Source organism: Pelecanus crispus, chromosome 1 (genome assembly GCF_030463565.1).
Source record: "Pelecanus crispus isolate bPelCri1 chromosome 1, bPelCri1.pri, whole genome shotgun sequence".
Lineage (NCBI taxonomy): Eukaryota > Metazoa > Chordata > Aves > Pelecaniformes > Pelecanidae > Pelecanus > Pelecanus crispus.
This window is the reverse complement of record NC_134643.1, coordinates 112,616,643-112,640,158: the sequence shown is the minus strand read 5'-3', so window position 1 is coordinate 112,640,158 and position 23,516 is coordinate 112,616,643. Positions and strand designations below refer to the sequence as shown.

Here is a 23,516-nt window from a genome sequence, read left to right as displayed (position 1 = left end):
AACACCCTACAATGTGTATGTTAGTCCCACACTACTGCACATGGTGAATATCTGAACTTGGCAGTAAGTAATTGTGAGTATATTATTACCTGGCGAGAGAGAAGTACTCTGTTAGGTTGAGGAAACCCAAGAACCGAAAAATTATTATTTTTGAAGTGCTGTGATTTGGACTAGGCTTTTCATATAACCAGAAGCATCACAGGAAACTCAGTAAGGCAAAACTATCCAAACAAAGTGAAATAAGCAAAAATGAAGTTGACAGAACTTTCAAAAAGTAGACCAAAAAATCAAAGCAAACCAAACAAGAAGCTCTAATCACTTACATCTGTTCAAGGCTCCAAAAATGGGCACTGTTCTTCTCTACTATTTTTATTCTACATTTTTCTTTTGATTATGAGAACATAATACGTGCAAACTCAGCACATAGATTGTTGAGGTTTTATTAAACATGCTTTTAGAGTTAGTGTCATTTTTACTTTACAAAACTAATTCCTAAAAAAAGCATGATACACAATAAAGTCTCAGTTAGCAGTTATCCGATATTTAGATTTTAAGTGACAACATGTGGCTGCTGCGGTGTGCAAGCAACTAGGAATATCAAAAATGCCAAGAACAATCAAATTTATAAGGTCCACTAGAGACTTTCAGAACGAAAATGTACTTCCCCCCAAATGGAGATGGTTTCAGTGTTTGGAAAACAGTGAACACAGTGAGGAGCTGTGTTGCTTTACTTCACTGATATAGACTTACCACAAATAATGCATTGATTTCTGTAGGATATTTGTGTGTTAAAAGGTCTTCCATGCTTTACTAATAGAAATATCTCTGTATACGAGTATAAAGTAAACGTAAATACAGTAAAAAATGAAGTAAAAGGCTCACAGGCCCTGGAGTCTGCATGAAAGAACCTTGGAACGCAGAAAATTTCTAGTGCTTTTTTGCACATCCGATCTGTAGGGATCCTAAGTCCCACATCCAACGGACTGAACTCTACTCTGAGCATGTAGTCTGCCTATACAGAGTGTGCACGCTTCCTAGTGTGAGTCCTAATGTTTGGTGTGTCAGATTCATAAAAGGCTTAAAAAGTTTGATTCTTCAAATATTGCTTTGCTTCTCATTGTTTTTGCTCATTATGAGGAACTGGAGAAAGCACACAGCACAGCAGTCCCTAAGGGGCTGAGAAGAACGGTGTCTCCAGAAACAGATTTTTAACTTAGAGGAGGATGTCCACACTCTACATGTAGGATTTCCATATAGCTGGTGAAGGGAGGGGAGGAGAAAAATTAACTTCCTAAACCCAGTCTTCATCTTTATTGTGTGTAATACAAGCAAAGGCTCCTTTCCTGACTGCTTAAAAAACCTAACCAAACAAAAATGTTTCTTTTTCATTAAGAGAATAAAATGAATGAAGAAATAATTTCCCTCCCACATCCTTTCTTCATCTCCCTTACCCATCCCAAAAAACCCCAAGAACTAGAGTGTCAGCCAAACAAAACAAATAATTTACTTTCTCAGCATAATAAATCACCTTTGCTCCTAACCATTCAAATCATAAAGTCCTACATGCTCTGGATAGCTTGAGTAACCTAGGCTGAGATAACAAACACCTGGTTTTTTATTATTTTTTAAGGAGCAGCTTCCCATACTCCATTTCTATAATTTCAGGTAGTCCCAGAGGTTCAAAACTCTCAATAAGCCATTCTAATAAGAAAATCCTGGTAGTCTATTGTCTAGGCCTGGGGAAGCCTCAAAACTCAGATATCTAACACATACCCTATTTGCTGCAGGCATTTATTTTCTTTTACTATCTAGGTCATCAGTTCATGACTAGGGACAAAAGAAATCCATGGAGAAATTTGACTCAGTGAGGCATTTTCCAATTCCTTTAAATCCACAGGGTATCTGCAAAAGAACTTCATTCTTCTTCACTTTACTTTTATACTTAAAAGTAGAAATCAGTGTAAAATAAAGTTGAGCATAGATAAATACATACTTAGTTCACATTAAAGGAGTACTTTTCATTACTGCTGGGTGAAACAATACCGAGAAACCATAGTTATGCATGTCTAATGCCTAACATTTTAAGTGGCGAGAAGACAAAACAGCTGATGCTATCTGCATCACTGATGCAAAGGAACATTTCTGGAAAGTTGTGAGAAAAAACAGAAGGAACAGATACTCCTAGCTATAGGGACAATATGATCACCAATAACTTGGTTTAAAAGGCCAGCAACTAAATGGCCATAACAAGCCTTATGATCTAACACTGAATTATGATGAGTTTTAATGCCAACAGTTTCGGTTAGTGTGAACACAGTCTACAAATCTCATAACCTCATACAGTAGGTTACACTATTACCAGGCATGCTCCTGGGAGCACACGAGGTCAGTTTGGTCCCAAATGCAAAACCTAGTCTCTGTGATAGCCAGCACAAACCCACAGAACCTGGTGTCCTCCCCAGTCCACAGATGTTTGTCATCGGGTCACCCTTTTGCCCTGCATCATGATGCTCCTTCCCTTTCCACTGTAAAGAAGTATTCGGGACAGTTGACTGTAAGAGCTCTAGAGAAGGAAGGGAATGTGCGCACGGGCGTTCTCAGGCCATTTGCTTTGGCTTGGCACGTGGAGCCTTCGAGCCAGCGCAAGCTCATTTTGCCCCTACCCTCAGCGCAACAGAAGCTGTGTGGCCATATTAGCACAATACTGTGCCGGAGTGATCTAGCCTGTCTCTCAGCAGGGCTTATTAGCTCAGGCTCGGCGCCACATTAACCGCTGCCATATGGCTTCTGGTCGATTCAAAGAGCAAACTGAATGAGCTCACATCTGCCTGACAAAGTCTGCATAGCTATGCTCTTTAAAATGGCAAACCTGCAAAAAGCTGCGAGGAGAGAATCTTGTAATAGGTTAGGATTTTCAGTCCACGTTTACTTCAGTGCTTGTAGAAATAGAATCTGTCACTATTAACAGCTGTGGTCAGGGTTGGAAACTACTCGTGGTTGTGTTCGAGATGAAAAGCTTCGTCTCAAAGAGCTGAGTCTGAAAAATGATGCGAGTATGGTAAGGCTCCAAGTAGGATGGAAGAAGAGAAAGAGGAAAATGAATACAGAAAGAAAAGTATGTGCGATATTGTCTCTTCTTTCTTTTAGCCCAGGCTATTAGTCAGATTTTTTACAGCCTACCAAGATAAGCAGGATTCTCTGTAGAAGGTGGCAATGCTTTTCAGGGCTCAGCCAAAAACCCCACAAACAATGTACAAAACGATGCGACAAATGCTAATCAAAGATTAACATACTACTGAAAAGGGCTCAGATATGCCTGTGATAAAAAAAAAAAATTACACGGGAAGTAGCAGCATAGCAGAAGATACCCTGAGAACCTTTGTCTTAACACAGAAAGAGTGGTTCTGCAGATGTGGAAACTCAAGTGGTTTAGACACAGCAGGGGAAACTGCAGGCACACAGAGAGTTGAGGAGGAAGATGGGAAAGGTGCCCTGATAATAATGCAGGAGACGACAGAAGCACATGCCATGGTCAGAACAGAAAACAAGGGAGACAATCCAGAATGATTTGTGGATGATTTTGAATGATTTGTAGAATCTGGAGAGCAGAGAGGCTCCAGCAGGAGCAACAGAGACGCTGAAACAGAGCTTTAAGCGTGAACACAGGAAAACAAGGTCGCATTTTGGAAAAACTAAGAGCAAGAAACAGCAGGATTTAGAGCCATTTTCACTATCCTCTGGGACAGCTGTGTGGTTCCAACTTATTTTTCACAATCTTTTACATTTTTTTCCCCTTGAGGTGCCAAGTTAACTCACAGCAGCTCCAGTTGTGTCACTGGAGGAAGCAATATTAATAGCAGCAGAAATATAAATCATTAACAAAACCTATGCTTGATCCTCAAGGAAGCCACCATTGTAGGCATCAGCAGACGAAGGAAAAAGAGAGGTAGAGTGGGAAGCCAACCCTCAGCGAGTGAGGAAAAGAGACAGAATGAAGAAAAAGGACTGGGAGGAAAGGAAATTGCTGGGGGGCAACAAATACATATTGGAAATCAGAAGAAAAAATACACTTCTCCTTCTAACCCTCCTGGGGCATATAGGAAATTGCTGCCTGCCCTTTAATCTGCCCCAAAAAAGAAAAACAATTAAAATGAAATAAAACCCTGAACTGTAGGTACTTGCTACCCCCCTTCCACTCACCCCCACTGCTTTGTGTGCTGTGTACCCAGGCCATGATCCTTCATGCAGCTCTCCCTAGGACAGGCTATGTTACCATAAGCATTACATCTTCTACAGAAATATGCATTCTTTTGCTATGTATCTAAAATACGCAATTTGAGGAGATTAAGATGTTAAGAGATTAACAAATTAATGAAAAAAGAGAGTAGGCCAGAGAAAAAAGAGAAGCGGAGAAGAAAGAAATAAGGATAAACATCTTGAATTCATTTGGAGTGGCACCGTAACAGCATGGTTTGTGTCAGGACCATAGCTGTTTTAAAGCGTTAAGACTGCTCCTCTTGTACAGCACACAGCAACACATTCGATCAGTTTTTGTTTCCTTTTTCTTGTTTCACCTCTCCTCTGCAATTTTTCCCACTGCAATTTAACTTTGGAAGGAAAGGCCCCTTTCCTAAAGAGTGAATTAATTTCTGCTTTTTCCACTGTTTCCTCCAATACAAACAACTCTTTCTCTTTTCCTTTTTAACTGATAGGCATAGTCATTTCTTCCATTTCTTTTTTCTTTCTTGTTATGACCAAGATCACATTGGGATCACCTATGCAGTTTTAAACTTGCCAAAGCACAATGAGGCTGTGAATGGTCTCCACCAAGAAGAATGCACCAAGTTCTCTTTGACAACTCATTAACAAAAAATTTGGGGCAAATAAACAAAACATCTTCCTGTGGAAGGTTTAAGGAGGTTTTCCTGTCACAGCAGAAGATCAGAGGCTTTGTTGTCACATTTTGTAGAAAACATTTTCATCACTCACTCGTGTAAAAATAGCATTGTGCAAGACACAATAAATGCTTCATATTTGTGATGTACTATTTAAGGGTCAGGAAATGAAACAGGAATCAAGAATTCAAGTTGCAACTTATCTAAAATAAGAATGTAAGTCATTCAAAACTGTTGATGTCACAAGACAGCCACACAAAAAAGGAATGAAAACCTGTATGCATTATTCATCCTGTAACTTTGATCTTAAAAGCTAAGAAACTTGAACAAGGAAAGATAAATGGCTTCTCAAGCTTTTTCTTTTAAAAATCAAATGAGGATGATTCAGGATAAATGATAGATAAGAGTTAATACGAAAGAGGGGGAAATTGCAGTCACAGTGCTGCACCAAAGTTTCAATGCAAAGGCTTTGCTTTTTTTGTTCACTTACAAAGGATTTCTTTTTTAGGTACCAGCATCCATTTTCATGTATATGTAAAAGATTTAACCTATTAAAATTTCATGTTCAGTATGCATAGCTTTTTTCTTCTATCACCTATACCATGACTTCACGTGAACAATTAGGAAGCCTTCTGAAGCATGGGCTACTACTGGTCATGGGGCAGGAACAACAGAAGCTGTGAAACCCTGACCTCCAAACCTGGCTCAAACATCAACTTGCTCTGGAGCTTATGCAAGATACGTACACATTTTCCCACTGAGAAAGTATTGATAATTACAGGCACTCTGACTGCATCCTGATTTTATTGAGGCTTAGTTAATTGTGCAGGCATTGCCCTGAAATATGAGACAAATTGAGAGAGAGATCCAAAAGTGCATGGAGGTTCCCCTGTCTAGATGAGAGATCCACAAAATCCTCTTTGAACATTTGGTGCTCCTGAGAGTCTGTAATTATTGCCAGTTTTTGCCTAAAGATATGCTCAAAGGCCCCACCATCTTGGTTAGATTACTGATGTCAGCATCTTATATACAGGCAATTGCATTTGGGATTCACAAAGACGACGGAGCCACAACACAGTTCCTTAAGGGAGGCTCTGAGCAAACCTAATACAGACAGACAACACTGCATTCATTACAAATCACAGCACACCAGCCACTTACATCAACAGCAAAGCCAGAGGAAGAGTGCTTTTACATCACAGCATACAGCAGGAGGTTTTGCTTATCTGAGCTTCCAAATTGTTACCTCCACACAAGCAGTTAGCACTAGTCAGATGATAGATTGGGGCTAGACAGGTGGGAGAAAAACACTAGGTAGATGCAAGGGCAGGTTGTGAGATGGAGGAAATGGATGGGGAATGAGGTGAAAATTTCATTGCGGTGGTATGTGGTAGGAAGGCAGTGGGGACACCGTTTGAAAAGCACTGGGAGGTTTTGGGGTACAACGGGAAGGTGGCTAAGAAGTGAATGGAGGCATACTGGGGATATTCACAGGCTTACAACCAACCAATATTCTCTGCAACTGCCGTGAGTGCCCAAGCAAGTCATTGCTAATGGTACTCACGGCCACTGATGCTCCTGCCAACTGCATCTAGAAAAAATACGTTTGGAAAGACCAAGCCCAGTGATTACAGCAGTCAGCAGAAACTAGGGGACTGACTGCACTTCCTCCTCAGCCCGAGGGAATGCAAACTCATGGCTTTCGGCACCAAGGTAAGTGCCTGAGACGCGTAGCTATGTCCTAATGAAACTGGGCTGCCATGCAAAGGAGATGGCTAGACTGATGGGGCTGGGAGCAGGCCTGTTCCTGGTGAGGATACCTAGAAGCCCAGAGTCCTGGCCTAGATCCTCGCTCCGAGCACTTTGAGGGTCTATGAACTTCACCTGGCAGGACAGCGATTCCAAGCGCATAAACACCACGAAGGGCTGGAAGCAGAACAAGGAGCTTCCCCACCCTGGTGAGGCCCCTTTTCTCTTACTCATAGGCAAGGCCTTGCATCACCTTTCTCTACTGTGTCTCACCTCCAAGAGGAGAGTCGCACGGTCTCTTGCAGTGCAGACGGAACATTTCAGAAGTTGGAAAAATACACTTTATTTTTACATTGTTTGCAGTGAGAAAGTAGAGCTATACACTGGACTGCACTGAAGCACTCCTTTTCAGTGATATATATTATAGGAGGGATTCTTGATTCCACAGTAATCCCAGGAGAAAAATTAACTAGATGAGCACAGAATCGCACTAGTTCTGCTCTGGCCTCCTAAGTGTTTTTCAACTCAACAAATTAAGTTAAAGATAAGCATTTGCTTCACATGCAAGACTGTCATTCCTGCTTCATTTGTAATATATGGAGATGGATTAGCCACATCAAGCATATGTTTTCATACTGTGGTGTAAAGAATACATATGAGAAAAATCATGTTTAGCTCCAAAGCACTGAGAAAACTGTTTATAGGCAACATATTCAAGAGCAGAGAGAAAAAGATGTTTTGATGATGATTTTTCATCAGGCGCACCCAGTGGACATGTGTACACTGAAGAGCCAAATCTGAGTCTGTACTAAAACTGAGCAGGACTGGGAGAGCTGTGCTCAAAGAAAATGTCTGCTGCTATAATCCCCATCACAGATAGCTGTGCCCATACCCTTACTTTCATTTCTTATTTGTTCCACTCACTACTGTTTATAACCTGAAAGACATATAAATTTATTTCTCTTCAAAGCACATTTATTTGCCCTACAAATGGACCAAAAATACATAACGGCTACTTTGATTTTTATTATCTCACCTACATAAACATATTGATTCCCTTAACCCTACCAGGACAAAATAGTATTTTCTTTTTACTGCATTCCAGAGAAAGTTGTGCCTTAACTTGGATTTTATTTAACTGCTATTTATCTACATCTTTTGCTTCTGTCAGGAACCAAGCTACTACCTCTGTTTCTCTGCACCCTTAATACTTAGTCTGTAAAGCCCAGTACTGCTGACTCAAAGATCAACACTGTCACTGAGGATGAGAAAAAAAGCTTCCATATATAAAAAATAAGGTTGCTTCATGGACATATCGTCTTTTTAAAGAAGGTATAGATATGAATCAAAAAGGAGGTGTCAAGCATCATCCTTTAGTCAGAAAAAGTACAATCTTAATGTTTATTTTAAATCTCTTGTCAGAAAGGAAAGCATTAATATGAAATGCTTTACACAGCCTTTGACACTTACAGAACACTTGAAATGGCAATGAGTCAAAAATCAACAAGCCTTTAAGAATGAAAACAACTGGAAATGCTTTAGAAGCGGAGTCACTGAAGTATTTTCATTGATTAAGTGCCCATCGGTATTACATATACATTGAACACCAACACATATAGTTCGACATTTCCTGATCTGGTAATTTCATGGCTTAAAAAGAGGAAGGTAACACCTGCAAACTGTATTACCTGAAATTCAGTCTCACTGAGTCAATGATAATTTTGCCATCAAATGAATGTAGGTGTTCATTTTAAATATAGGAACTTAAATGAGAAACTTTTTTTTTAAAAAGGTTGATTTAGTGTAAAAATGAAATCTATTGCTTAAAACCCAACAACCTCATCCTAATTTCAGCTGTTGTACTCTTTTAATTCTTTATGTTGCTGCTGCTTAACTGAAATGGAAATGACCTAAAGGAGGTAAGTTAACAGAAATGGAATAATTTTAAGTCAGGCTTCAAAATTATTATTTTTTGCCCATCTGTCCTTTAGCATGTTGTCCATTCCAGGTCCCAGTCTCCCCTTGCCTTCCAGCCACTAGCAGGATAATACAGATGGTTACTGCAAAGCTGTTAAGACATACATCTGAATGCATATTTATCCACTTGGCAAGGTCCTGCTACAGCTGTAAGTCGATGCAAATCTGCATTACAATGTAGCTTCAGTCTCTTGCCTGTGTGAGAAAGCAGCCATGATATTAATTGTGCTGCTTAAGACAATGCTAGGCAAATATGACATAAATGAATGCAGTTGAGCTAGCTATTGCAGCACTGCTAATTTACACCTCTGAAAACAAACACTCATCTGGACACATGAAACAAGCTTCTATCTACACCTACATCAAAACTCATTTTCATTTGTTTGTTTTTGGAAGCAGAAACTGGTAAGGCAAGATAACTCCAGCAGATGTCATGGTGAAAGAGTCATGTAGGTGAGTATTTGATACAATCACCAGAAAAGAAAACCAAACTGAGGGTCTTTTTTCCATCGTAAGCACAGTTTTAATAAATACAGGTGGCACTGCCAGTCAGTGATAGTTGCTTTTGTTCTGGGTATGTCTTTGTTCTGGCAGCTGGGAGGAAAAGAAGTTTTCATGTATAATGAAAGAAATATACTTAATAGGCAACACCTGAAAATCCTTCAAGAGAACAAACTATGGCAATAGAAAATGCAAGTTTAGAAAGCTTTTCCTGAAAAAAAAGGTAGCACTGGAATCTTCTCTTTATCTCAGGTCAATTGACTTGTCACAGTGGGAAGGAGATTTGAAAAGGAAATTGCAAGTTCTTAGCAAGTATGATTGGAGGAATTGAGTTAATAGCCAGCAATCAGTATAGGTTCAGTAGGGTACTTAAAAATTTAAATGTATGCACACGCCACAACTACAGAAGGCCTGAGCTTTGTCTTGTTTGTAAAAAACAAGTGGAACAACAGGCAATTTAAATCTGAAACAAAAATGGTAATTTTTTACTTAGATTGCTGGGGTTTAAGTATTCTTCCATTAAAAATTTCCCTCATTTCAGCATACGATTGAGGTATATAAATTGCATGTGCCTCTTATCTTGTTTTACGCTAGTAATCCTCCCAGGACCAACAGGATCCTATATGGTATGTGCTTTCAGATGACACAGTTTCTCACCATATGGAAAGATGTTTTGTATCACCATGTTGTCAGCATATAAATGATTTTAGAACTCCATTTTTCATTGCCATTTCTTCAAGCTATTTAGGCTCAATAGCTTTTTGTTTCACATGTCAAAAATTAAAAGATGGATAGTTTTCTGGTTTGAGAAGCTGCTTTATCCATATTCTTGAATAATCACATATTCAACATGTATTCAACAAGCTACAGATACAAATGAGTATGACAACACTTCTAATGAGGAAACAGCTTAATTTGAGAGGGCAGGATAGGCCACCATCTCTCTAAAGAAATGTGACTATATCCCCAAACCTTCTTATCATTTCTAATACAACACACAACTTTTCTGCACAGATTCTTTTCAACAGAATTACAAAAGAAGGTGTCACCTACACTACTAGTAGTTCCGCTTTCCAACCAAAGAAGGCAGATATTATAGGTTGCAGAAATTTGTAAGTGGATAAAAGGGCAGAAAATTATAGGACACTGACCAATATAATGAATTTCATTTCCGCAAGCTTCTAATTCCTCCGAGGAAGGGAACAACATAGGTTTTGCATGGTCCTCTTTAACAAACAAATGCATACCTTGCAATGAAGTAGTATGAGACTAGAGGATGCATTCCAAGCTAAATGCAAACTAGCCTTGCCTCCGAGGCAAAGAAAGGACAGATTCTAGAAAGTACATACAGCATGGCTGGATGCCCGCATGCTAAAGAGACTAGTAAATCTAGATTAGTTGACTTTCACATTGTTTGAAAAACTTTTTCTACTTACTGTAATTCTCTCATCTTTGTCATCTAGCGGGGTCCCATCTTTTTTCCACGATATAGTGGGTTCCGGGTGACCTCTTGGGGGCTGACATTCCATCACTGCAGGTTCACCCACGGCTACCATTACATCTGATGGATTTTGTCTGAAGTCATCCCGTAGAACTGAAAGAATAAAGAAAATGAAGTAAAAATTACCCAACAATACACCAATAGTACAGCAAAGTGTTTTGTTTTGGCCTTTAATGGTCCCTGTTGTCATTGTACTTTACATTAATGAACAATTCAGTTAATGAATTTCATTTGGCATCTGCGGATGGTGTCTGGTACTTCCACACAGTAATAGAGAAAACCCATGTACAACTTATATTTAACTTCCAACATACAAACCAAGTGACTTTAACACGGACAGAAGTGAAAGGCTGACACAGACATACGACTGTTCACACAGAAGAGCTGCCTCACTTGGTTGTATTTGGCCTAGCATCTGCCTAGCATGTGAGCACAGGATTCCTATCACAGCTGAAGAAGGCACACTGTCTTCTGCTCAGGTAGCATGTCACTTGGGGAGAGGCACAGCAGAGATTGCTTTCTGCCCCTCTTTTTCTGAGACAAATGGTCAGCCTGCCAATAACTCAAGGTTTTTGGTTAAAGATTGGCCACTGGCTGTATGAATTGCACCTATCACTGAATTTATGGCAAAGATGAACAAACTAGCTAAACCTCCCAGTTCCTTGCTGACATTGTAAGACACAAAACACTTGTCAGCCTTAGCCAAACTCATCTTTGCAATTTGGCTTGTGTCTTTTTCAAGGAGGGAAAAAAAAAAAAATCCTGATCTCTGGGAGTCATCCCTTAGCCTGAGCCAGGACTACATCCTTTATTTGGAAGAAGTCAATTTTACTACCTTTTCACAGAAGGAAACATTTTTGTTGTGGCTTCATTACTGTAATTTGTTCTTTCTTATCATTTGGCCAAGCCCAGGCCTAGGAAACTTTAGTTCCCTGCAGTGACCCACTATGAATTTTATCAATGGCTGTGTGATTATTTTTCTTTTTGGGAGAGGAGAGACATCATACTGTGCTCAGCAGACCACTACACAGGGACACAGTTAACAGAATAATGGCATTCCTAAGTCTTGTCAAGTAAGTGGCATCAGGTTTAATCTGAAAATAAGTAACTCAAATGATAACAAATATAACATTGTAGTCCTCTCCACTGCTGTTACACCATCCACACTGAACAAAGGATATGGTAATGGAAAAGTACATTACAACCAAGAGATTCTTAGGATTGTGACAAAACCATCTGTCACTCTTGCTACCTGCAACAATCTTGTGTCAACAGTAAATAGTGCCAAGAATCTGCAGCAAAAAATATATTCCCCAAGCCATGGAACACAGATGTATGGACATTCACTACTGAATAATGGTTTGGTTGTTAATGCTGCTTCAAAGCAAGGTATGATTTACTGTTAGACATTAAGGAATGTGGGTGTGCTTACAGATTTGGCAGGTACAGCACTGCCACCAAACCATTCCTCTCTGTAAGGTCTTTCATGCTGTTAAGACCTTTTAAAATGGTCTGAGGGCAAATGGGTCATCTACTCTGGGAAAGAGGGTTATACCTTTCCCACACCTACTTTCTGCAATGCTGTATAATCTAAAATGAAGGGAGGAAGCAAAAATGACTTGCAGTTCTTTGTTTTGGAGGATTACTGCCAAATAGCCGTATCAATAATCAATAGGACTATTTTCTATTTTTTCTTCTCAAGTACATCTACCTTCCATCTACCTACCATTCATTGGCTACAATCACAGGCCTACGTGTCCAGCTTGGCTCATTATAACATAATACACAACAGGGAAAGTTCCAGATTCATACAGTAGTGTAGACGGGAATCAAAAGCAATAAATATAGAATATTTTACCACTATTCTTGAAACAGGATATAATTTCTGGAAGTACTAAAGAACATTTGTGTACCAACAAGACTGAAGTATATTGCAGACCTCACCAGACATCATCTGAATTTACCAATCCCTTTCCAAACTGAAGCACTAACGTTCCAACTATTTCAGTTCAATTACTGAGGTTTCTGGATGCCCTGGAGTCAGGAGATACTGATGCACTGAAAGAGGACATTCAAGGATAAAATGTCTCCATCCCTTTAACAATACAAACTAATACAACAGAATGATAGGACTTAATAAAGAAATTAGAGAATAATTTAGGTTGGAAGGGACCTCAGGAGGTCATCTAGGCTACAAGAATGAGATGCTGTTGGATGAACATAGTCCCTTGGGTGAACTAGGTCTCTCGAACAGACTTAGTCTAGAAAGTTTTTTTTTTTAAAAAAATGCATGCTTATTGCTTGGTGTACAAAAACCTGAGAAAACATGCTCTATCTAAGAACAAAGAATTTCTCTCTCTACAAAGCAAATGGACTAGGAAAAAATGACAATGTTTTCAGCTATAAAATTAATCCATGTTACATCTAGAGGAAATAGTATGTTTTCAGAAAGAGGAATGATGTCATTTGTTGTTATTCAAAAAGGTAAGTCAAAAGACCAACCCTTTACCTTCCCTTCTGCTTTCAACAAAACTTCATTAAGTTTAACCTGCATTCTCTTACAGCTTCCTTACTACAGTCCCCTAAATGATGATGCACCAAAATTGGATACATCAAATTATTTTCATTATGGGAGTATTAATATACTACTCACATACACCGAAAACCTTATAGATACTTACTCTGTTTATACTGAATATGGCATTAATAACCAGATACAACTTCTTGTGTTCTCAAGTAGCCCTCAAGCCATCCAGAAACAGTAAATCATGTAGTGTAACTGGCTGGGCTGACACTGCTTCTGCTAAGTCAAAGGATTTTTTCTATTTACTTTAATAGAGACTTGATCTGGCTTGGAGCCACTGGTCATATTATTACTTCTTTTTTTCATTTCTCCAAACTAAAAAACATCAAAGAAGAAGAAAGAGAAGTTGCACTAAGCTACTCAAAAAACTCCACATGTCCAGTTCCCAGTGCCAACAGCACATGAAAGTGCAGAAGAGTTTATTTGCTACACCACAGTTCTATTGCAACACAATAAAAGGGGTGTTTTGACCATAAGTAAGAAGCCTCTTATTACTGCTGAAGATTGTATCACTTGGATAAAGCTAAGAGATATATAAAAAGAAGTGCCCTTAAGTTTAAAAAAAAAAAAAAAAATCAAGTGAAGTGATCTTAATAAACCATAAGTGTTTTTCAAGTCTGAAAGAGCTTGTAAATCTAAGAGGAACGTATCAGATAGCACCTCAGATGGCTTTTAGCACCTTTGAAGCAGCAAAGTTGTCCAGTACTTGCATAATAAAAACAAATTACTTCAGTAATTTCTAAACTCCTTAGTCTCAGATCAGCTTTACAAGAATAGTACCTTGTCTGTAAAGTAAGACCTTTCACAAATTAACCAATGTGTAACAGAATGCTTTAGGAAGACATCAAAGGTCCAGGCCATAGATACATCAAAACAAGTTGTTTGTTTTTTTTTTTTTTACTATGAGTTATTTTGGCTCTAACATTACATAATGAAATGCTAACAAAATGTAATCTATTAGAGATTACCCCACAGATAGTAGTCATGTAATTATTTTTGCAGCTGTAAAGTAGATGCATGCTCTGATTTTTTTGCCTCAGGCCCTGGCAATCTTGCATAAAGTTATAAATTTAAAATTTTCTTCCGTTATGGAAAAAAAATCATTTTTTCTTTTCTGTCCTTCCTAGTCGAGGCTCACTGTAAATTGAGAATACATTTCCTTTTGAAGATATATTAGAAGTATACTTTGTAATCCAGTACAGCATGTGCTTTCAGTCACCAAAGGGTCAAATTTCACCACATGCACTTCTTTCTATATATATGCAGCTGGAATGAAAATAGATAAATTAAAAGTATTCTTGCCTTTTTTTTCTTTTTTTTAATGAATTCAGTGTAGAATCTTCATAGATATAAAAAATCCACTATATTTCTGACATACTGTGCATAAGGTTTTCTACCATTTTAAGCTAACATTTTCTAAAATACAATGAATAATGATCGTAATTATTGTTGTTGCACAGCCAGGACAACTCCATGATCTTGCTGCGTGAACTCTTAACTCCCATGTTTGTGCTGAAAGCATTTTTATGCTATGCTTGCTGAACTAATCAGGTTCAAGAGCAACTTTTGTAACTCCACTTTAAAAGTCAACTACTCATACAACTATTTAAAATTGTGTACTATTCAATCAATAAAGCAGTTACACTTTCCCCAGAGAATCTTTTCCAGAGCAGAAAGGAATTAGCAATCACTTGAGGATAAATTTTTGTTGACAAGCAACAATAAGTAGAGACAGTATTTTTTGTGTAGAACCCTAAACAGTGCTTTTGAAAATGCAGCATCCGGTATTTTTTTTTCTTACGTTCTTCACTGGCTACTATGAAAAAGAGTAGGGAGTCACTACTGGGTGAAATGGAAGGTAGGTAAGCAGGGGGGTTTTGCATATACATGCTGCAGATATTTAAGAAAGATTATTTTTAGAGTTTGTCATTAAATATCTGTGATCTCCTTCAAAGACAATAAAGAAAACCAAAGCAAAACACAAGAAAAAAGAAACCAACCAGAAAGCTTTAGTCAGTAAGTGAAAAGAATGAATTTGTAAGGAACACACTAATTACCATCATACATTGTGGATATCATGCCTTAACAGGTGGTATGATTTAAGAACTGGAAATAAGAAAATCTCTTGGAAATTTTGATTACAGGTCTATTCTAGTCAGACTGGCTAGACACTTCATGCTAGATCAGTCCAAAGCAGTGCACCAAAATATATCCAGGATCTCTAATCAACCAAGATATTATAGCCATGGTCACCTGGTGAGCAGACGAAGAAAAGGAAATGATGAAGTTGCAGGTGCAGTTTCATAATCAGATTAAGGCAAGCTTAATCCATGTCAATTCTTCTAAAAGAGATCATCCAGACTTGCTTCCTGCTAACTCTCCGGCATTGTCCGGGACAAAGCACACTATTTTGCAAGGCTGGTTGTTAGAGGGAGATCGGTGAGCCAAAGTGTCACACAGTTAGACAACCAAAGAGATCACAACAATTTCCACTCTTTCAGCATGAAGATAATTTAGATGTTTCTTTGTATTGTAGCATGTGCCTCAAAAATGTGGAAAAGTGAACTAAACAGAAGAAATGTTTGTTCCTCACATTGCTTTACAACCAACCAGACCTCAGCTAATGAGCCAGTTACCTCCCAGCAAACAAAAATGTGCTAACATCAAAACTATGTGCTAAAGCTGAGCAATGCAACCCTACTGAAGGCCCACTGCCCTGCCTTTTGGCTAATTTTGTTACAAACCCCCCACATAATAGATTTTAAGTATTTTAATACCCACCAATTCTATTATTTTAATTCCTGTAAATTTATAGCAAGTACTTCAATGTTTCTCTTCCCTCCTCCCAAACAAAACAACAGTATTACAAAGAAAGTTTCCATCTAATATGAGGAACGAAACAAAAACAGTGTGCACATGCTGTAAAATGCTGTAAGATTAGGAAAATGAAAAATGGGATTCAGGAGACTATATAAACGTTCTAATCCCATGAACCCATAATCAGAGAGAAACTATACACATGGCCTAACAGTTTAACTCTCTCACAGAGCCCGCCCTCCTCCGACACAGGGCTTCCCTGATTACACAGTCTAAGAATTTGCAGTGAATGGATTACCAGATATAAGAGACTGCTCATTGTAAAGAGACTGATCTTAAGGTGCAGTTAGATGGATGAAATAGCCGCAGTGAAATTAGATCACACTTCTAAAATGTTAACAAAATGTCCTGCTTCAATTACTGTAACCTTTAAGTTGTTTTAAAATGTATTCTCTCCAAAGAGTAATGTTTTTGACTGATTGCTTTTTATACAGCACCACCAAACTGGGATCTTAGTATCTACTCAAGGTCAACAGTTACCTTCTCTGGAAAAAAGTCTCATTCCCTATTATATTAAGCAATACATGTTAGCAAATACACCACCTGCATGCTTCTAAACCATTAATGGAGAAAGAAATCAAGGAGTGCTGCACCTACTAGATCACATCTTTTAAAAGGTGCTGATGACAAATACAAGCGATACGTTTGAATCAAGCAATATGCTACACTGCAAAAGCAATTAAATGTTGAGGCATTTGGCAATAAACATACTGAATGCATGTAAAGATGTTAAAATAAATGTATTTATCGTAATTTGTTATTTTTCATTCAGTCATTAAGAAACTTACAATTGTTAATAGAAAGAAACGCACGCTTAAGGAGCAGGTTCCAAAAAAGACTTCCATAAAAACCATTGGCTGAAAGTTACTGACGATAATTACAAAAACTTACGGAAACCACTCACAGTCAGTCTGATTTTATTTCAGTAGTTGAAGATTTGGGCTTTAAGTATTGCCAGGAATCTTACCGGGCAACACAGCTGTCATCCCACAACAGTATTTCCATGTGTGGAAAGGAAAGTGTAAATGAATTACATGATGAATTGGGAATCAATTAAATGACCAGATCTGATAAGTCATATAAAGAGTCATTTTAACTCCTGTGAGAAGAGTAACTGACAGGCCTAAGAGAGCTCGCTGCAGCACTGGGAATCCTAATTAAACCCTGAAGGATCTGTGATGCCTCAGGCATGCAACTCTGAGAGTGTCCCTTAGGTTGATTGAAAATTGGAAATAGATAAGGAGAATGGGCCTAATTATTAATTTGATTGACTGTGTACAGAACGCGATCCCTCTCAACGTCTTCCAAATATTATGGTCTGGGACAAGGCGTTTACTACCTGTAAGTCAGAATTTACCTCCTGGAAGAGTAGATTCATTTGTACAGGCTGTAGAGACAGTTATTCACTTGTCCTAAATATTTACAGGTATTTGCTTTTCTACTACCATTATTATTATTTTACTGTAGATTTCATTTTAGAGTTTTGGGGTTATTTGAATCATGCTTCATTACTGACAATATTTTTAGTGTGACTAACACAGCGGATTTCCAGACTTATGGACACAAACCAAGGGGTTTTAGACACAGCTCACGAAGAACTGTGTCTTTGGGAGATCACAAATTAGTTTTCCCTAGGCAAAGAAGGGTTTACATCTTTAAATCCAAGGATTTGGGTGTGTTCTGTAAATAGAGGGTTTTTTTTCTGTACACTCAAGTCAAGGTCCTGATGTCATTTGGATAGAAATGTTAGCTATGGTAGCCTTCCTTCAATGCAGATTATAATAGAAAAGAAGAATCGGATTAAGATGCTGCAGTGAGACCTTGTCCTGGCCCTCCAAATTAAAGCATAAAGAGGTAGCTGAAATGACAAAAGACATATAAGGACCAAACAATGAAAAAGAAAAGGTGAGAAGACACTTCACCAAAATGCCAGTGTTTTCCTTAACTGCTTGTTAAACCTTATTTTACTAGCAGACTGGTTGTCCCTTTTAAGAAAGAAGACACAAACCAACCCAGAAACGCTAGTGTCCTGTAACTCAGGATTCCAGGGAGAAAAATAAAGGAAGGAATACAGGCAGCAAGGAGAGAAGCATTTAGCCACTTTTCAATGAGAGCTTAAGGCTGGGATAGATATATGGCACTGGCAAATGGAGCCAGATTGCAATTGATTGAAAAGGTGTTGCTGCCAAATAGCAAGCTATGCTGGCTTGAGATGTGAAAAACTGACTCTCTTCCCATAGTTTCTAAGGTGGAAAATCTCTCACTAGGCCAAACCTGAAAGAATCTTATTTGTCTTAACTCATGTTGTTAAAAGAGGAGATACAGCTATTCCACAGACTTGCCAATGAAACTGTGGCAGCACTGTTTCTGTACTACAGGCAAGACTTCAGTGGCTGATGCTTGTACAATTGCTTATAATCATCCTTTCACTCTGAAGAAGCCAAAAACTTAGGAGAGGAGACATTTTCAAAGAAATAAAGATTCACATGCCTGTGATAACAATGTTTCTGCAGCATAGCCCAAAATCTTCATATGCGTTGTGGTACTGTTTTGCTAAGCAACAATTTTAGCCATGCCCTTCTGCTTAGCATTCAAATTTTAGCGTGTTATAACTATACCACTACCATCAGTGTTTCTTGAAAGGACCCTATTTCCATGAAAAAATCCACATTATGCTGTTAAAGTGGTTGAAAAATATGACATTTTAATATCAGAGAATATACAGTATCATTATCACACTCAACCAGCTAAGTCACTTCTCCTTTATTATTCTGGAAAATTATATTCCACCATTACATCTGAGGTCAAGTCTGAAACATCAGTCAGAAGGTGCAAGATGCAGGCACTTCATACGGCTGAGTGGCTAATTCTAAATAACAGCGCAGCTAAGAACACCATTTGTTGGCACCAGACACTATAGCAAGGCCACACTGCTCAAAAATGTTGCTGAACTATTGCATTCACTTTTATTCTGTTCTGTTGTTCTGTTGTTATTATATACAATTTTGTTCTGTTGAAAGGAACTACAGACCACAGAACTCCACGGTCTTTTCTCACCTCTCCGGACTGCTATAGAGCAGGGTATACCTTAGTGAACGTTTCCTTAATTATGCTCTGCATGTCCAAATGCATGAATATACCATTCCTATGGTAATGTTACCTTGTTTCTTTACCTCCTAAAACATTCAAGATGTAAATTGACAACAGATTGCCACAGCAGAAAACAGGTAAACTTTTTCAAAATTACATTTATGCCAAATATCATATACTTTTCAAATTACTTTTGCTGGTTTTAGAAAACATTCCAGGAAATCACCTCAGGGAAAAATGGCAGACAGCCTTACGCAGAGGTCATAGAGAAATACAGTCTTCATCTAATTCAATTAACTGCTTTGGGTTAGATCCCAAACGGTACAGGCAAACATTTGTTCTATTTCAGGCATACTCCACGATATGAATCATTCTGCTTTCTCAGTATAAAGAAGCCCAGCGCAGTATCATACACTCAAATATTTTATTGCTCAGAATTTGAAAAATCTCTAGACAGACGTCTTTATGTTTTACAATGATAGCTCTTCAACCATCCAAACCACCCAAAGGCTTCAAATATTGTAATATTTTACCTAGAGTGTTACAAAAAGTAGCAAAGTTAATAGCTACAACAATGAAAAATGGTATTGTAAGCAAATGGACATTACCAGATTCACCAAGCTGGAACTCTGAATTGCAACTCTTGGAGATGCAGATGCTATCGTAAATGGCAAAAGATAATAAAATCATGCAGAAAAGTACTTCTGCATTTGGACTGTTATTCTGGCCTCAATCCCTATGAGATATGCAAAGGCAACGTGCCAATTGATCAATATGTTAGTATTTAATGTGCAATAAGTGCTACTGAGTCAAAATCAGAGAAACATTGCCTGTTAGCAGAGTCTGCCTTATTGCTGGCAGGAAGGAGTGCATGAAGTTTTGGATCACCCTATGTGGTAAAACAGCAGCCAGAAGTCTGATTCAGAATTAACAAAAGGAAACAGAGGGTGATGCTCAGCATGAACACAAATGCACATAGCGCCAGCCAGATTTCATTACTGAAGATTTTAATTTTGATTAAACACTTCCTTTTATATTGGGTCACATTCATTGTTTTCAACCCTCTGTTTTCATTAATATTTTAATACACACAGAACACTAAGTTGCGTAACTTCAGTGTTGCGCCTAAAGATAGCATCTTTAATAACAGCTACAAAAGAGATGCTGGCATCCATCGCTGCCCAACTTTGTAATGCTGTGAGGCACCATGGGCTGGTAGGGACTTTGCGGCATGCAAGGCAACGCGTCTGCACTCACCACCAAGCAAAAGGAAAGTGAATGACTGAAACATTAGCTTAGTCTGTTTGAAATAGGAGCTTATAAATGCATTCAAGACAAAACAAACCCATGTAACGGAAATGGCTGTGAAAGTGTAAGAGGATCAAGGCGGTAAGTGCATTTGGTGGAAATGTTGCTTTCACCTTTGTTTTACACCCTGTGAGAAACTGCAGTACAGCGCAACTCCTTAAAAACTTCCCAGGAAACAACGGCAGTAAAGAAATTGTAACATGTAATTTTAGTAATTTGACTGTTGGCTTTTTCCCCCTTGGTTTCGCTGTATCTAACTCCTAATGATGAAACTTAAGTTTGGACAAAATTCAAGAGACCACACTTTTTCCTGACTCCATACGAGCTGGGGTACCATTAGCAGAAGGACCTATGCTTGATTTCCCTTGCCATTACAAACCTGAACTGCGGGGTGCCACGATACACTTCACAAAGACCTATAAACTCCATTAATTCAATTCCTATCAGTCCTAAGCAGCCCATATAGGTTAATTTCCTGGTAAGCCACAAGACTCTTAGATTTCCATTAAGAATTGTTATAGAGAGAAAAAGCAAATGTATTGTGTGAGATTGGGATTCTTTTATTTCTCTATGAACACTGAATATAATTAAATTTTCAAGTCAGTTCAGTGGACTGGTTCTTTTCTGTGTGTTTAAGCACAAAAAGTAAGCTTGAAAACATTATGAGACTTCATCTAGATTACCAATAGAAACACAAAAATGAAAGTCATACATTTTCAGGACAGTTTTAAAAAGCAAATACATCCTGACTAATTTTGGTAAACAGGATACTGAGAAGCCAGTGAATTTGCAAGATAAAAGCTACTGTTATATGCTAATAATTCACTCGGAAACAACTGAGTTAAGGGGAAAAAGCCAACCCCAAAACACTGTCTGGATTGCCAGAATCCTTACACTTGTTTTACTGATATACTATGAGAATACATCTTTGCTGTTACAGGACTTTCTAGTAAACAAAAACTCCAGCTGGTTTGGTGCCGCTTACTTTCATTGTTAAGACACTTTAAATCTTACTGGTGAATGGCACTGTGGCAGTTATTTACTGTTACTCATTACTATTAGCATCTTTAGTGCAAAACACCACTGGCTTCAGCAGTCTACAATCAGGAAGAATTCCAACTTCTCTTTTCCTACCCCACCTAGTTAGTTCGTCCAGAGAAGCTGTACCAGGCACGTCAGAATTTCAATTCATTTGTTAGGCTTCTGGTCTGCATATTTATGTGGGCCTCTAGTAAATACACAAGGTATAATAAAAGAAATTAAAAAATAATTTTGGCTTCTCTTGCTTCTCCTCAGTTTGCTTCGAAACAGAGCAAAAACCAAACTCAAAGGCAAAATGGAAGTTCCTCTATGGATGCGTTTATGTCAGTACTTGAGTTTGGATCAGGACTGAACTGTGAAGGAAGTCTCCAAATCTTCTCCACCAACCTGGCTTTGTTTCGTGCCTTGGACTGGGCTTGGAACGCAAAAACTTATTATTTGGGGAGTGGGGGGGTGGGAGGGGGGTGGGTGGATGGAACTAGACCAGAAGATGAACACCAGGTTCCAATGGGTGTTCAGGCAATAGACCAAACTGCAGTCCTCATGAAACATGGACAGTGTAGACACTGTTTCTCAAGCCAACTGTTTCCCTCTATAAATACACTTCGATTGGGTTGCGCTACTTGCAACTACTTGCTGTAGATGTAATGTACATAGAGCAGAACTAAGAACACCTGATATCATAAAAATTCCTTATCAATATCCACTATAACAATCTTATCTTTTCCTCTCCCCATTTCTTTTAGCTATCACACCATGACCTGTCTGCCAGTTCTTCCAACACCACCATGCCTTTCCTCCCACATGTCCACTAAATTACGATGGGATAAGAGGAGTTGCATGCCTGTCAATATTTATGCACTGTTTGCTCGGCCAGGAGGCCAAAAAGGACAGCTAAGCTTTAAGTTCATATTACAGGTTTTCTTTCAGTGTATGTATCCATTTATTAGATCTTGGCCAGTAATTACAAAACCAACCAGGAGCAAGAGGGCTAAGAGAAGGATGATACAAGCCTTCTCTTGTCAGGAAACAAGAAAATACAAAGCAGCAAATAAGAAGCTTCAAAGTCACCATGTTCATTTATATATGAGATTCTAAAACAAAAAAAGAAATTATCTTTGCTAAAGAAAGTGCTTTGTTGTTGCTTGCATGTTTGAATAAAATTGACTGGCATCTTTCAGTAGCTTACCATGACAAGTGATGACTCAGAAACTTTCCTGACCTTTCAGGCTGAGACACTACAGATGCTTCACGTAGAAAATGCTTTTCAATTGTAGACACTCCTAATGTTTATACAAACTGTAACGTGCATATAAGTACTTGGTTTTCTGTGCTATGTTTCTTGTTTGCTTTACAGCAATAAGATACTCATCTCAGAACTGAAATATGTACAGTGTATTATGTAGTACTAAAAATGCAATACATACATCTAAGTGTTAAAATATAGTTGTCTATTTTGGATTTGTTGGGAGGAAGGAGTATATCTTTTGTGTCCTTAACTAAAGTCACAGAAATAATAGCATTATATATCCACAAATCCATTGAATCAACCATCTCATCTAAAATGGGAACCCTTAAGAATGAAATAGAACAGAATGCATTGAGGATAACTTCCTAAGCCAGCTAATAGATACCCTTACCCGAGGGGATGCAATACTGGACCTGATGGTCACCAGGACTTGGGGGTCCTGGTGGATGAAGAGCTGGACATGAGCCAGCAATGTGCGCTTGCAGCCCAGAAAGCCAACCGCATCCTGGGCTGCATCCAAAGCAGCGTGGCCAGCAGGTCGAGGGAGGTGATTCTGCCCCTCTGCTCTGCTCTGGTGAGACCTCACCTGGAGTACTGTGTCCAGCTCTGGGGCCCTCAGCACAAGAAGGACATGGACCTGCTGGAGCGGGTCCAAAAATGATCCAAGGGCTGGAGCACCTCTCCTGCGAGGCCAGGCTGAGAGAGTTGGGGCTGTTCAGCCTGGAGAAGAGAAGGCTGTGAGGA

General features: G+C 38.7%; 1 protein-coding gene across 1 annotated transcript in view; it reads right to left on the bottom strand.

Annotated features, from left to right (window-relative positions):
• ROBO1 (roundabout guidance receptor 1) overlaps nucleotides 1-23,516 on the bottom strand; it is a 544,983-nt gene that overhangs the window by 102,676 nt on the left and 418,791 nt on the right. Inside the window, exon 4 of the mRNA XM_075712575.1 lies at nucleotides 10,559-10,716. Coding sequence (XP_075568690.1) covers nucleotides 10,559-10,716 — 158 coding nt within the window. The remainder of the gene's footprint in view (nucleotides 1-10,558; nucleotides 10,717-23,516) is intronic.